This window comes from Haemaphysalis longicornis, unplaced genomic scaffold, assembly GCF_048455015.1.
Source record: "Haemaphysalis longicornis isolate Haplotype H1 unplaced genomic scaffold, Haemaphysalis longicornis Haplotype H1 scaffold_7, whole genome shotgun sequence".
Classification (NCBI taxonomy): domain Eukaryota; kingdom Metazoa; phylum Arthropoda; class Arachnida; order Ixodida; family Ixodidae; genus Haemaphysalis; species Haemaphysalis longicornis.
The window spans coordinates 10,345,379-10,361,947 of NW_027526422.1; the positions used below are offsets into that span (position 1 = coordinate 10,345,379).

General features: G+C 48.8%; 1 protein-coding gene across 2 annotated transcripts in view; it reads left to right on the forward strand.

Moving 5' to 3' along the window:
• LOC144144483 (calcium/calmodulin-dependent protein kinase kinase 1) overlaps window positions 1–16,569 on the forward strand; it is a 275,111-nt gene that overhangs the window by 214,102 nt on the left and 44,440 nt on the right. For both annotated transcript variants that reach the window (XM_077675941.1, XM_077675942.1), the window contains exons 3-8: window positions 3,556–3,891; window positions 4,261–4,480; window positions 7,677–7,865; window positions 8,702–8,755; window positions 9,817–9,868; window positions 14,083–14,204. In XM_077675941.1, the coding sequence (XP_077532067.1) occupies window positions 3,556–3,891; window positions 4,261–4,480; window positions 7,677–7,865; window positions 8,702–8,755; window positions 9,817–9,868; window positions 14,083–14,204 (973 nt within the window). The remainder of the gene's footprint in view (window positions 1–3,555; window positions 3,892–4,260; window positions 4,481–7,676; window positions 7,866–8,701; window positions 8,756–9,816; window positions 9,869–14,082; window positions 14,205–16,569) is intronic.

The following is a 16,569-nucleotide window of genomic DNA, read 5'->3' on the forward strand; positions in this document are numbered from 1 at the left end:
TTTGCCCGCATTTAAACCTGGCTTGTTTTTGTTCTGGGAGAAAATATTCGTTCCCTGAAACAGTGCTCGCTCGACAAATGGGGTCACGTAAGACACCGTTGCTTGCGTCAATCGGCCAGTGTCGTCTGAGACAACCCCAAGCCCCGTAGTGCTGTGCAGCTAAACCAAGCATGCTGTGCGCAGTACGAACAGCAGAACGCATCAGTACTTCTATGTTTACATGTGCTTTCGTAACTTCCACTGTTTGTCCCATCATTCTTATTGCTTTGTAAAGAATGTGCCCTAAATTTAAGCGCAAATCGCTCGTTCGTCTAGTTTGTAAGCTCTACCTAATTTGCGTCTGCTTCTGCCAGCCTCCGCCAATCGCAGAGCTTAGCTCATGTGACATCATAGGTTCTGTTGCGGGAAATGAGCTGGTGGGTCGCATGACCATTCCCGTTTTTCCTAATTATGTAGCTTATTTGAGCGAAGTTTACGTTAAAAGTGGTGTCAGTATGATTCTAACGAGACAATCTTTTGAATGAACCAAACTTGTGTTTTCTCTTCATGGCTCCTTTAAGCTTCAGTATCATTGTTTTTTTTTTTGCGTAGTTGTGGTGCTAGTAATTGTCGTCATATGCATCGAATTTGTCGTCGTCTTCTCCGCGGCGAGTGGCGGATGCAAAGTCATCACCCTCAGCATTTACCAGCTCTTCGCCATCAACTCGAAGCAACGGTGGCGGGATCTGCAAATCGTCTCGGAAAGAAGTGGCACACTCGTAGTCATGTCTCCTATTATCGATAATGGCTTCTAGAGAATGCGGCGCCGCGGTGACCTCTCCCAAGCAGGGTGGCTTTTAGACGCTGCCGCGCACGAGGGCTCTTCTACGGTACCGAGCTCATGCCAACGACGACTCGAGGTCGAACGAGCAAGGAAGGTACGCTATGACGTGTCTTCCTCGTTCCGAGAAAGTGTTGCCACGATTAGGGCGAACGCTGCAGGGGTTGGTGGGGTGGTGGTGAAAAACGTTCTTTACTGAGCTCAAGGGGTAGGGAAAGGGGTGTGGTCAGCCTCCTTCGTCCAGGAGGCCGCGGGCCTGCGCTGCATCCGTGGCTCGTTGCACCAGCGCGAGTTGACGCTCCGGCGCCGAGCTGGTCAGCGCAGACTCCCACTTCTCAGGGGATGGGGATGGGATGGGGTGAGGGTGCTGGGGACAGGAGTATACTAGGTGGTAAGTTGACAGTGGGATGTCACACTGTGGGCAATTGTAGGGGAACAGAGATGGGGAGATGTGGGACAGGATGGTGTGGTTGTAGTATGTCTCGGTTTGCAGTCGCCGGTAGATATACGCTTGATGGTTGGAAAGAGTGTGATGAGGAGGTGGGTATATCCTTCTTGTGTTTGTGTAATGAGAGAGAATGGAGCTGTATGTGAGGTCGAGTGGGGTCAGTGCCTGTGGGACAGGTGGGGCTTGTCCGGTTCTTCCTGGCCTTGCTGTTGGGAGTGCCCGGTTGAGGAGGTCGCGGGCTACGGCGTGGGCCGCCTCATTCCCTGCAAGGCCGGTGTGGCCTGGTGTCCAGATGATAGAGATGTCGATATCTTCGGGGAGGTGTTGTAGGATCTGGATGGCTTGAGGGGGTGCGAGGCCGGCTTGGTATAGGCGGCAGGCTTGTTGGGAATCCGATATGATGGTCAAGTAGGGTTTTTGTTGGTGGGTAGTGGTGGCGTGAGCGATGGCTAGCGCTTCGGCCATTGCTACAGGTAGGTTCTGATAGGAGGCTGCAGTTTCTAATTTACCAGTTGAGGCGAGGACTACAAGGGTTGTGTGCTTGTGGTCTGTAGATCGAGCAATGTCTGTGTACCGTGTGTGAGGGTCTGAGCTGTGTCGTTTTTCAAGGAGCCTCACCCTGGCCTCTCGGCGTCCCCGGTTGTAGGTAGGATGCATGTGTTTTGGAACAGGATGGACCTTGAGGCGTTGACGGATGGTGAGAGGAATACGTTGCGGTGCTTGCTGTGAAGAAGGGGTAGTGCGGGGTTGGGCGGAAGCGTTTAGGGCAGTCCCGGTTGGCAGTGGATGGGGTCCGTTGCACATTTGGCAATGGTTTTTTTTTTTTTTTTTTTTGCTAAAGCCACTGTGTGAGCCGCGGACGCTTGGAGGTCGTCGCCAAGCACGCACTCACGAGCTCTCAAGATTTTCTTGGCATTTTTACCTGGAAAACCGAACTTACGGTCAGTAACAACAGCTCCGCTGTTACTGAAACACTCCATATCCCTATCAGCGGGTATGTAGTCATCCAACAACAGCTTCACCGGGCACTTGCTTTCGTAGAATTCGGGATAGAGTATCAACATTTCTCGAACCAAAATCGATCACGCATGACCCACGCGGAACTGGCCATGTACTCGCACAGTGCTGCTTTAACTGCTTCGTCGTACATTTGGCCAACGCACGTTGCTGCCGAAGTTTTCGGCATCTCTTGGATACACGCAAAGGGGGGAGGGGGATCAGCGACACGTCGTCTTCTTCCCACCCTGCCTCCCGACACTGGTCGAAGCAGCAGCAGCATTTTTGTTCACTGCCCGACGAAAGCCTCTCCCGTCCAAGAAGACACCGACGGTGTACCTATCCCCCGCATCCTGGGCTGTACGAGTCTATGATTTGTCACCGAATCCTTCCTTCAAGGTATCTCTGTCTTCCCCCGCCCCCTGTGGCGTTTCTATTATCATTCCGTTGTTTGAGTGATATACCGGATGCCAGTTCTCCCATTACATACCCCCACCCAACTCTACTTTCTCCTTAAAACTTGAACGAGGATGTCTTCTGCCTGAGTTTGCTCTTTAATCCAAACGCTCGTTTTTTCCCAATAAGCTTCCTGAGTCCATGCTACTTCGCCGCGCTAAATAGATGGCGACGACGGTCTCGGTTTGCAGTCGCATGCTCAGGCGCATTCTAAGAATGAATAAATGAGATATGCGCCGATTAGAGTGATATAAACCAGCACGGAGCGCGTGTTCTCGCGGCGTTCGAGGATTATCCCCGCAGTGAGAGAGAGAAAACGCGTCGAAAACACACGGCGCCATGGATCATGTGACAACAAATGCCTGGCGCCAAGCAGGGGAGAACGGGATAGTAACACCATCCCGTAGCCCCACTCGCCTCTGGCGAAACGAGGCCTGCAGTGCGCGAGGCCAGTCAAGGAAAAATCGCTCTCAACCTATGATTGAATTGAATTGACTGAATGACGAGATGATTCATCCAATAGCATCACTGCATGGGTAGGGAGGTTGGGGTAATAGGGACAGAAATATTGTGAGAATTGATTAGAACATGTCTTCTATATCCACCGTTTACACGTAGGGCAGCATCGAGTCCCGAGTTTTCTTGATGTCCCTAGCCTTCCTCCGGGCCTCCAGGGAAGGCTATTTTCCTGTAGGCCCGAGATCTCCTAGACGTTCCCTAGAAGGCGAAATCTCGCCCAATAGAGAACTTTCCCCCGATGGCCCATGCGTTCACTGTGAACACCAGCCGGCTTACACGCAGGTAACGTTTCCGACCACGCTTTCCCCATTCGCAGGCCACCGTGCGTGGAGGACATCAGCGATGAGGAGCCGCTGCGCGTCAAGCTGCCGTACGTCGCGGAGCCGTCGTCGGACACCTCTGGGCGCCACTGCTGCTCCGAGCTGCTCGAGGGCCTGTGCCTGGGCCCGCTGAGCGACAGCGACCGCGGCTCTCCCACTGCTCGGCTCCAGCAGCGCTACCCGTGGGAAGGGCCCGGCCGGGACCCCGTGCACGAGGCCATGCCAGCCGCCCAAAGGCAGCCCCGCTTCTCCACGTCCTCCTCGTCGGCCGCCTCGACGCCCGACGAGAGCGGCAGTGGCGGAGCCTCGTCCGCCGCCGAGGAGATCGAGAGGTGCGCGCGCCCTTTACATGGTACCTCTTCTTAGTGGTAGAGCACGCGCAAGACGCGGAAATTATATGCTCCCGACAAGTCGCTGGAATAGCCCACGCCCAAGCGGAATAAGAGATGGGCCGTGGACTACTGGCAATAAGGTGGTTGCGGGGGGTGGAGGTCCGAAACAGCGTCGCCTGCTCCAAAGTTGGACTTAATCTGAGGCTGAACTTATTTGATAGCCCTTGAGAGCGAGCCAGAAGTACCAGGTTGAACTTTCTAGGTACAGGGCTTTGTGTGCCTGGTTCAGTCTGGCTGCACCAAAACAATGGCCACGTGAGCCGGAGGCGTGTCTTCGAAGGATGATTTTGCATTGCCGCCCTCGCGCAGGCTGTCCCTGTTGCCTGGTCGGCGGGTGTCGAGTCCGTTCCTGGCGGCACCGGACCTGGTTCCTCCGGAGGCCATGCCGTTGTCGCCGTCGTCGCCGCGGCAGCAGCAGCAGCAGCGGTCGCCGTCGCCGCAGCGTCCGCCCGACAGCCCCCCCGAGGCCTGCGCTGGCGAGCTGCAGCGACGTCGTCGCCTGCCGCGCATCACGTACTCCATGTCCCAGGTACAATGTCCCAGAGAGAGAGAGAGAGAGAGAGAGAGAGAGAGAGGGGGGGGGGGGGGGAAGGTTCACTTTATGTCCAAAGCAAGTTGGATTAGGAACGCGTGGCTGCCGCCGGCCCTGCCAACCAGAAGTGGTTGAACACCGGTTGCGGGCGGCTCAGCGCAGGGGACAGGCCTAGCTTATGGAGTGAGTAAACATTTCACGACAGTCACACAGGGGACAGTTGGGAGACGGGAACTCAGAAGAGTGGATCTTGTGGAGGAGGGAACGACTGGTTACGGCCTGGTCAGAGCGGAGGCGTGCTCTAGCGACAGATAACATATCTTATCCGGCAGATAACATATCTTAACCGCCCCGGTGACGACGTCGTGCACGTGTGTACCACCACGTATTTGTGTTTTTTGCCTAAAAAATGCAGTTGGTTTGTAACTGCAATGAGCCCACATAAACGGAAACGAGCTGACGATAGAAATAGGTTATTTTGAATAAAATGTGATGAAAGGTTACCTTCCATACGTACTAAAGCAGAATTGGCGGGAAAAAACTCGAGTCGAGATCGGCGCAGTCGTGGGTTTGACAAAAAGGAACAAAAGAATTAAAGGCTGCAATACGCGGTGAATTGACTGACACAGACACAGACCAAAATTTTCGCGTTCTGCCTGCCAAACGAATGCTATACCCCTTAAAACTAAGATATCAAAATGTTGTTGTGATGTGTCCTTTGTCAGTGCCAGGCAGATAGAGCAAAGCACGCTTCACCATCGCCTTCCGCCGCGGAAGCGTGCGCCAGAGGGATGTGTTGAGCATAAAATGTGACCCATTGCGCCAGGCGCTCAATGCTATCAGCTTTGCTGTTTGAAGCGAAGGAAAAGAGCGGGTAATATACAGGGGTGGGACGCGCACGGGGACACCGGTATCTCGACCCCAGAAGTGCAACGTTAGGTGTCGCGGCGATACTTCTTGCCACGCTTTCGCGTGGCCGGCTTATTTTGCCGCCGGGTTTACTTATGTGCTTGCACGGCTTTCCTTGTGTGAGTGTACACTCCAGTCGCGCCATGCGTGTAGCAGAGTGAACAATTTAGCTACGATGCTGATATCAGTAGAGGCACGTTGCACCGCGCAGAGGCCGCTGTGAGCGCAGCACTTTTCCCACTAAAGTTGTCTGCAGCGCACGCTATGGCATTGATAAAGTAGTGGCGATTTCTCGAGCATTTTTCACCCACTGCCTGCAGCATGCCATGCCAACAATTTTTGGGGTCGACACTGAGACACGATGTAAAGAAAGATGGCCGTGACAAGTGCATCGGTTCCTCCCCGCCATTCGTATTTTCTGCAATCTGACTGGCCGGCTACAATAGCAGCGACTGACGTATTTTCGCCTGCGCCACTTAAGCTGCTCGTTATTCGCGGCCTTGTTATCTTGACGTTACCTTAGATGCCTTCTTTGTGTGGGCGCCCGTGCTTGATTAGTGATAATCCGGCTGTTGGTGTCTGGGACAGACCACCGACACTTACGTAATATGAATGCTACGAACCGAGCCCGTGATATGCGCGGCATGTTTCCTACAAAAAATGACCCCCCGAACCACCAGGATATAGAAAACGGCGCTGCTGCTTGCTGGGCAAACATCAGCGCAACGTGCCTACAAGCGCACTTCTCCACTTCCATGTCATTTCCGCGGCGAAATGAGCCGCCATTTGTGTCAGGCAATTTACATAAAAAGGAAATAAGCATGGAAACATGGCACTACATATTTCCCAACCAAAGAGTATGAACACAAGCCCGCATCGCATGAAATCGCAGCAACGAGTTGCTCCGCTGCTGTAGACCTCGTAAGGGCGAGTTTCGTAAGGCAACTCAGTTCGCGGCAGAAAAACGAAAACAGTCAAGTGCAAAAGGGAACCACGGCACGCTTGGTTGCGCAATCCTTACCGTCTGCTTCGCCTTGCTGCATCATCTCGTCTCCGTTGAAGCTTTGTTGAACTTTCGAAGAAAAAATATCATTCCCGCTAACATAAACCCGTTCGTAAATTTGTTTTTGCATATAAGTTATAGCAGTTCTAAGGAACGCAGTGTTTAAATAATTTGGTAGTCGCATAAAAAAAAGAAGGGACTCGTCCGCGAAATAGAAAATGAAAGAAAAAACCCAAAAGAAATGAGCTGTAAAAATTCCCTCCGCAACAGTTCCTCAAACCGGCCATTTACAGACGCCTACACGAACATTGAACAAAGATTAAACAAGAAAAAACTTTTCTAACTTCTCATTTTTCACTCCGTTTTAAGGTAAACAGGCATTCCGAAGGCGGTGTCACGTATGTCACGTTATGATCTCCTAGCGCTGTCACAACCGAACACAAGAGACTCACGGGCGGGTAAACGGAGCTTAAATTGTTCGGAATATACGAATATGTAGCGAAACGCGGGACCCGCTATGAATTCTTTAACATTTGCGCATTGCTCTCGCCGTGTTATTTAAACTTACCTTTACCTCATGTGTTTCTGCTTATGGGTGAAGAACCGTGACCTTTAGGGTCGTATTTTCTTTCGCCCAGCTTTTGCATAGCAACGCACTTGCGGTGTAGCGGCAGTGTATAGCGCAAAGTCAGCAAAGTAACCGACAAATTAAAAGGGGAGGGGCCATTCTGCAGAATAATGTGCCTATTTAATGAACATTAGCTGAAAAAAAGAAGGTAAGCTCACGTTAGGTTAGCTTTAATTACATTAGGCTTAGGTTAGGTCGGGTTAGATTTAGGTCGTTAGGTTAGGTTAAATTAGGTTGGTTTTCGTCGTATTATGTTCGTTATAACCAATCAATCAATACTATGTTATATTCAGGTTACATTCAATTAGATTAGGTCGGTTTTTGTTACAGTTAGGTTGGCTTCGGTTAGAGTAGCTTTAGGTTAGATTAGATTTAGGTTGGGTTAGGTTAGATTAGGTTTAGGTTGGGTTAGGTTAGTTTATGTTAGGTTAGATTAGATTACTCTGAAACAGCCTTTTTCAGGCACTGCGTGATGGTAAGGAATGACCAGAAAATCTATGCGCAATAAACGTCTGCCGCCTCAGTTCCCGCTTTCGCTTTGACGCGCCGCCTCCACTGCCTTCGCCGCCACCGGCTCAAATTTAAGGGGCTCGCCGTACGGCGCGCGTCCGCCCGGAAACGGAGGCACGTTACGGATCATCCGCTTATTGCAGGACTCGCACCTGGTCGGTCCAGGCCCGGACCGCGCGCTGTACCCCGGCCTGCCGTACTCGCCGTTCAGCTCGCCTTCGTCTTCACCCCGGCTGGGCCGCAGCATCCGCGAGTCCCGCCGGGTGTCCATCGAGGCCCACCGGGGATACACGCAGCTCAACCAGTACAGGCTCAAGGAGGAGATCGGACAGGTACGAACGACGCCGTTCCAGCGCGAGGGAGGCTTCTCTGTACGGGGAACTCAGCCCTGTGCTTATTCACACACGGAGTGCATCCTTCGAGCACAGCGCAGGGGAACATAACACAAAGAAGAATGGACACAGCGCTGTGTCCGCGTCCTTTTTTTGTGCCATGTTCTAGTGCGCTGTGTACGAATAATTTCAAAATAACCACTAGCCCACCTGTAGCCAATTAACAGTAAAATACCAACAGAGTTATATTTTATCCTTCATCACCTCTTACGTGCTGTGCGTATGTCAACAGAATTGCACGCAGATTACTCACGGGGGAAAACTGCAATATTATTTTACACCACGGGTACAAGGGCTTCATATCCAGCATCAATAAGCCCAGCTTTTAAGCAAACTATCATTGTGCCCTGAAATAAAAAATAATGCCAGCTTGGATGACACAGTTTCCAGATGCTGAAAACGTTCGCAAAGTTTATCCATGCTTCCGTAATGGTATATACGTTCCACTTAAACGCATTAACCATGAGTCAAAGTGCGTTCCCTAGTTTCTTTTTTACATGGGCAAAAACGCCCGTGTGTAGGAGATTTCGGCGCACGTTAAAGATCCCCAGGTGGTCAAAATTATTCCGGAGCCCTCCACTACGGCGCGCCTCATCGCCTGCATTGCGTCGGCGCTTTAAACCCTACAATCAGATCATCCTTTTTACATGAGAAGTTAGAAATGACCTAACAGTGCATATTACCCCCATTGAGCCAGGATATTAAAAGCCCTTTCTTGGAAGCTCGCTATAAAATTCTCGTCGATCCCGACCTGCCTATTCTTTTTCAACCTTCAGGGCTCCTTCGGAATTGTGAAGCTGGCGTACAGCGAAGAAGACGACAGTCATTATGTAAGTATTTTTGTCGGCATCCTACCCATGTTGGCTATAAGAGGAAAAAAGACGTTCACTCGCACTCAGTTATACCGGCTAACAATGTGAACATGTACGAATCGCGCCAATCAAGTAAGGAATGTTTGTTGCGTTGTCACGGCAGAAATGTTTATTTCCTCTTATTTTCATTTTTTAGTGCGGAGGGCGTGGTAGGAATAGTGAGCAACGGAATGTTTCCCCTCACCTGAAAGAGATTATGGAAATCGACACCGAAATAAAAAAAAAGTCCGCTGCAGTTCCCTGAGAGTTACTTCGCGTATAAAAACTAGCGTGACCGGCAAAAGAGGCATTTAGGAGATTTCTTGCCTCTGTTGACTCAGACAAATTTAAGTAAGACCCCACAATAACTGCAGTCAATAATTGAAGTAAGTCTTTAAAAAACTTCACACACATTAGTGCAGACTTGGCGCAGCACTCAAAGCAGTCGGGTTTAAGCAGGCTTTCTCATTTTCCTCCGAGTAGCTACTATTCCGCAGGCATTTCTTCTGGAAAACGAAAAAGAACTCTTATTCCTGCTAGCAGAGACAGCGAGCCGCTGTACTGCAAAAATAAACTTAACTGCACGCTCAACTTGAACTGATGTTCCTAAATGAGCTCCCTCCCGTTCATGCCTTTCTTCGCACTGTTTAGGGAATACAAAGCAAAGTTCTCTCTTTCTTAACCAGAGGCAATCACGTGACTTGTTTTATTGTTTGTTCTATCCTCCTGTCACAAAACCTTTCAGCTGAAGATAAAAATCGATAGTAAAGTGTTGGTACGGCGCCCTTCCGGCAAGGACAGTGTCGCCGCGCTTTAGCTTCCAAGCTTTTGATTTCCCCTTCCGGATTTATTCCGCCATCTGATGGTAAGTCACCGGTAAATCCGCCAGAGGGCCGGCGAAGTTTTGTGCGTGTGCGAGCTCTTTTTTCTGACTAATTAGGCCCAGTGGGCTTACTCCACCATCTGCGCTTTTCTTGTTGCCATTGATTCGGTGCAGCAACGGAAGGTATTATGTGTTTCTCCCGTTCTCTTCTGCGCAGGCAATGAAAATCTTGTCCAAGAAAAAGCTTTTGAAGAGGGCTGGCATGTTCGGTGAGTTGATACGACGTCGATCGATGAACACGCACAAATAAAAAAAAACTAGCTCACTTCAAGAGTACTTCGGTGGGGGCTGTATACGCAAATTACCTTTGTCTGCTGAGTCGTTTTACTATATTTATCCCCTTTCGCCATACGTGCGTTAAAATGTTCTCATTTTCAAGCTCTGGAAATTTTTTCGCCGTAATTATTCATTTATTTTAAAGGTGCTTACGCCACCGATGACTCCTAGCTGCAATCTTCTTCATTTTAATGGCGTAGGCGTGGGCGTCTGCGTGGGCGTTGCAGCCAGTTTTAGAAGCCGTGAGATGGCTCCCAAACCGCGTGTCTTGGAAGCGTTCAGTAGCACGAGGAGTTCCGTAGTGCGAGCTGCAACTCGGCAGTATTCAAAGGTGGTCATTCACGCTAGTACACCACGGCTGATGTGAGCGAGCGGAAGAACGCTGCCAAACAACCGAACAGGCCGCCAGCAAAATCCAACATCGCCAGCGGCAGGAATGAGCGGTGGCGCGACGCGTAGGAAACAGGTCAAAGCCATTCGACGGCGTTAAAGCGCGAGACACATGCACGACTACGACGTCGCATGCGATGCGCGACTGGTCGGAAATATGGCTGCCACGACTACGCGTACGCGTGAATCTGAGACACGTGCTCCGATGCGCGTGCGATGCGTCGTCGGCGTCGCTCCGCCCACAGTTCTCGCGCCATGGTTGCCACCCTGTTTAAGCGCACTCCGACCCATTTAGACGAGAAATCCGAGCAGAAAAGGAAAATATTTCAACTTGACGTGACAATGAATAGTGCTATTAAGTTATACATTGCATCTTATATGTCCAGTAAAGCGATGCGGGGACGTTTAGCCCCGACGGTGTGCTCGTCCATGCTGTTGGAACCGCTGGCAACATGTGTCTACCACGTGTCTGTATTGTCACTGTTCAGGCATGACACCTGCCGCATTATCTCTATCCTCTCTGTTACTGTTCGCTGGAGCTTTTTGTCACCACCAACTTCGCGCAGCCATGAGCTATCGAACCCACCAAGACAAACCTCTTCTGAAAAAAAACGAAAGCAGAGAAGGCAGAAAAAAAATGCGCTGTATGGACTTTTGGCGGAAGCCCCTTCTTCCTTCGGAGGAGCGAGTCGACCTCTAAATTCTCGGAACAGCAACTGATGCAACTAGCGCCTCCTCGGGGCTTCGTAAGAAGCCTTCACGGTGACGTCATTATGACGACACCCTCGTGCTTTCATTGGCTGCGGCCTGAAGACTATTGCAACGACCGCACGATTGCATCTGGCTGAAGGCATAGGCAAAAGTGATAACTGGCACCTTTTCAGTCTTGGCTCGCGTTATCGCAAACTGCAGCACTCGGAACCTCTATCGAACCACGGAACAAAAGGGGGGAGCTTGGCGTTGGTCCTCACTGTCTTGCATGCGTAATCATGCAAGCGCCAATAAAACTTCGCACTTCAATGTCACGAGAACGGATGCGCTAGAAGAATGCTGCCAAATGAAACTGTGCAAAAACACGATAGTGCTCAACTTTTCAACACACACACGCCTGCTTACTGCACCCACTAGAAAGTTCATTATTCAAGTTTAGTTAATTAGGCCACCGACACCAATAATTACCACCTTGTTCTGTGTCCCCCTTGGCGCATAACCTTACTTCCCGTACATCTAAGCGCCTAATTTTAAAAAAGACCTGTCGACTTAACTTTGATCACCCTGTACACACAAGTTTTCTGACATCGTAGGATGGTAAATTTATCATGGCCTGTACAGTTTGTTTCAACTGAAACCAGAAAGCCCAAACACTGATTGTTTCTTCTACATCTCTTACACTATTGTTGTGCGGAAATAAAACAAATGCAGCAGGCATATACCTACACATGGCACATATTCATGCCGGAGATTGGCTAAGAGCGTGTAGGCGAGTTGATGCTGCCCACATATGAAAGTTCAGCACTAAAACCTACTGGGCAGAGGGGCACAAAATGCAAGTTACCGCAAATAGTGGAGACCGGATGACTCCAGGCAACTTTGTACAGTCTCCTACGCCTAGAATGTGGCGTGAGAAGATGTTTCTGCCATAATCGACCAGATTTAGTGGAAATCCCCAAGGTGGAGTAAGTTTCAGCGAAGGAAAGTTTGACATCCACCGGAATGCAGCCATATGGCTGCAAAGGAAAGCTACACAGCTTCCTCAGAAACTTCGCATTTGAAGAAAACTTTTCTACAACTTTTCTTCAACTGCGAAGTTTCTGAGGAAGCTGTATGGCTGTATAGCTATATATAGCTGTACAGTTGAACCCCTTTATAGGAGACACGTACCGGGGAGCAGTTTCTGTCTCTTATACGAGATGTCTCTTATAAGCATGGAACCATGTTTTCACTTACTAATCAGACCCTAGTTCAATGTGGGTACCGTATGACTAAAATAAGCTCAAAAGAACGCTACAGCATGTTTCAGAAGATTCATTCTAATGAATGTTTGGCCCCAGAATTTATGAAACTTTGTTTGCTTCATGACTGTATTTACGCTGTTTTTTTACAACCGGTTCTACAAGCTTTTTTTCCTTTCCTTGTTTGTGGAAGATGAATCGTAGATGTTGAGTTCACAAGCCTGATGAATAGCCAGAGTGCACAGCTTCTTCCGCTGTGTGCTCAGGCTATTCATTACGCTTGCAGGACTCAACGTCTGCAGTGCTTCTTGATTGGGAGCTACGCGAGTGGGAGAGCCCGCATGTGTGATCGCGCTCCATCCAATGGTTGGCAGTAAGCTTCAACCACTTCTGTCAGTTGCATTTCCATTGGCAGGGCTTCTCATTGTCATTTCATAGCTGACTGAACCACTTTGTGTTTGCTGAAATTATAATAAATAGCGACTGCAGGCGTCTGTCGTCCACCTGTGCTGCAATTAGTGACTGGTGGCACTGCATCTGAAGTTAAAATGTCTGTTACAAGCGAGATTATTAATTAAACTTCGAGGATGACTTGTCCCTTATAACCAATCTTCTACATCCAATGTCTGTTATAAAAGAGGTCGATTTAATGGGAAAGATAGGGCAGCCAACCATGTGGGTGAATAGTGTATCTTATACCCATTTGTCTCTTACATCTGTGTCTCTTATAACGAGGTTCAGCTGTATAGCTGTAGCCGTATGGCTGCATTCAGGTGGATGTAAAACTTTCCTTTCATTCGCTGAAACTTACTCCACCTTGAGGATTTCCCCGAAATCTGGTGGATTAACACCTGTCCTTTACTTCGAGTTGATCAATTCGCTCTCGCGCTACAAACGACTAGCCTCCTGGTTAGCTCGGTTGGTAGAGTGACTGCTCCGGTTAAGCGGTGGTCCCGGGTTCGAATCCTGGACCAGGACGAATTTTTCAACTGCGAAGTCTCTGATGAAGCTGTATAGCTTTCCTTTGTAGCCGTATGGCTGCATTCAGGTGGATGTCAAACTTTCCTTCGCTGAAACTTACTCCAACCAGGAACACCGCGCATGCGTCGTACACGTACGCGCCGCCGCTGCACCCCAGCTGTCGTCAGGCGCTAACGCACGTGTAATACTTGGCATGAGAAACACGACGATATCGATGCGTATGACGATATGACTAGCACAGTGCAAAGTGATGACGTAACATGTAAATAAACAATTTCAAACTTGTACAAATGCGTGGTGGCGTGTTCTTCAAAGCTCATGTGGAAAGAACTCCTGCAGCTTCCCTATGGTTCGAGCCATGCGCGACTGAATGCAAGCTTCGCCAGTTTTTTTTTTTTTTTTTTTGACTTCCGTCATTACGGAGCAACAAGGAAAAAAAACGCAGGTGGGGTGGCCCCCTCAAAAGCTAGTTTTCAGTGGGAATTCATCAAAACTTTAAACAACTGTGCAAATTCGAAACATGTTGACGACAAAGGGTGCAAAAGTACTAATAATTGTTTTCAAACAGCATTAGGTTGTCATTTAGCTGTTAGCTCTTAGCGCAACAATACTTATGGGTTAGTTTAGAGCGACGTTATGAGAAGGTTGTGGTCGTTCACACAACAAACAAACTCGCTTTGAAAACTCGCTTTGAAAGAAGTACGGTTGGCGTGATTTCTTCGGACGGATTTCCCTTTATTTCATAATTTACTGTTCTTGTCCTTGCCATGAACCTAGCCCTGGTGCTGCAAGCGTTTTACTTTCCTTTTTTTTGCCTCTCGTAGGACGCCTACCTCCCCCGCGAAAGGGACGCAGCAATAGCACCAGCAACCCATTGGACCAAGTCTACCACGAAATAGCTGTTTTAAAGAAACTCAATCACCCCAACATCGTCAAACTAGTAGAAGTAAGTGTTCTTCCGTTACCATTGTTTCATTTTGTTCATTCTTTCTTCAATAGTCAATTTTCATTTTCCTCATAAATGTTAAAATTTAATTTTCAGTCTCAATGCAATGTTTTTAAAGCGCCTATGAAATGCTCGATTCTTTTTCTGGGGCCTTTGTTTTAAATGTCAGCAGCTGCATAAATTCGTTCCCAGTAACGTGTGCAATGCAGCTTGCGCATCAACATTTTTTTGCGATTTATGATGCCCCGTGTTTCCACAGTAAGCATAACACATGAGAAAGATTTTCCTTTTATGTAGCGCTCAACACTTCGTTTTAGGCTAGGGCAGAAACTGCGGCAAATGAAATATGTAATTAAACACATGTCGAACCCAAATCTGGGTTTTATCGAAATAGAACGATTTGGATGGGGAACCACTGCGTCCGACCGGTCAATTCGCGCCCAGTTTTGTGTAATCGTAAATGTGAACCAGCTTAGTTGTGGCAGCTAGCTCAAAAAACTTTACCATTCCTTCTTAAAAAAAGTTAACAGAAGCGCGAAAACTTCGCCCAATCCCAGAAAAGTGCATCCAATCGGCCGTCAAACCTTCAAAGGCCAAATCGAAAACGAAGAATGAACCCATACGACGATTTTTCACGCACTAAGTAAACGCACCTACGAACGATCTAACGGTACACCGACATGTGGTCTACGAGATAAAGGTAGTCGAACACGGATATATCGAACTCCAAGGAGATCGCGAAAGAATTCGATATATCGATAATTCGATATATAAAATACGCCTATCTGAAGATTATCTGACAACTCCGCACATCACTGAGAGTTTTTTGAAGTCGTGGAAAACGGTAGTTTACCGTTTGTCCCTCAAAGCACGGAAAATCCTAACCGCAGCATGATGACCACCGCACTTTATTTATCATTGAAATGTCTTTGAGCTTCGCTAGTTTTTTCTTCTGCGTCGTAAAGTTCGCCAAATTGTCTTCAAGATTACGAACACGCACAAATGAGAAAATCAACGCTGTACACTGTGCCACAACAGAGGCGAATAACGCTGACGGAACCTCGGCTGCAGTAGGCGGTTGGGAACGTTGTCAGGCACTCAGTGCCGTTATCTTCAGTATCCGAACCGAACACCTCCCCCACCTGGAGGCGTGCAACGAAGTCGCTTTGCACCCGACCGCTCCGGAATAGCCGGGGCGGGATGTGCTGCATTCGCCTTTACGTCAACGTTGATGCGTGCATCGCCCTCAAAACTACTGCGAGGAATTCCGAACGCCTTTTCAACCAACATCTTTTCAGCAGCCTGCACCCGACGAATTCACGCCTTCGTTGCTTCGAAATGAATGACTTGGACAAAACAAACATACAACGCTGCATCGGTCCCCCTGCACGAGCCACCAAACAGCTCAATCACAGAAAAAGAGTGCATCCGGTCAATTTTTTTTTTTTTTGTGCTCGTTTATGTCCTTTCACCCCAACCACTCACTATCCGTGTTCTAGCTATCATGGAGCTGCCCCTCGTGCTAGCGTGAAAACAGCTGTTGAAGGCCATCGAAGCGCCATAATGCCGCGGACGCCGCCTCTGTCTCACCAAGCCAGGCAGCTCCTGCGATGAGTCAACATTATTATCAACTCCACCCCATCAGAGGAAGCAAACTTTCAGGGGCACCTTCGGCGCGGAATTCGATATATCGAATTTGCCCGTGATCAGGAGTTCGATACACGCGCACAACAGCCATATACTTTTGCATGGGATTTTCAAGGGGATATTTGCACTGTTTGATATAGACAATATGTCGATATATCCGTGTTCGATATATCCGTGTTTTACTATTTTACCCCTTATTCATGATCAATGCGTGTATTGTCGTATCTAGAACCGTTTCTTTTTCGCGATTTCCAAGTACTTAACCGGTTTGACACAATAGAAGACTGGTTTCACGCACGCGGCGTGTGTGCAGCGGTGTTATCAGAGCTTTTCGGTCGACCAACCAGTCTATGGGGAGTAGCAGTTGTTTTTGTTTTGTTTTGTTTTGTTTTTTAACAGGACGCTACCGGTCCCACTAAGAAATCTTTCTCTTTTAAAAGCGCGAGCATGGCCGCAAGTTTCTTAACGGCACTAATGAAGAAAGCTGCGTTTAAGATTCCCACGTTGTTTTTATTGCACTTATACTTCCGTCATAGCTCTCGGGCTTTCATTTTTCTTCAGATACCTGCTTCACGAGCCTCCAGCGGTAAGAGGGAAGCAGCAGAATAAACTGCAACCCGGAGGGTCATTTATCTGCGGCATCCTTTCCTCTTGCTTCTCTTTTCTTTTTTTTCCTGTTTTTTTTTCTATCTATATCGTCTCTCTCACTTTCTACCTG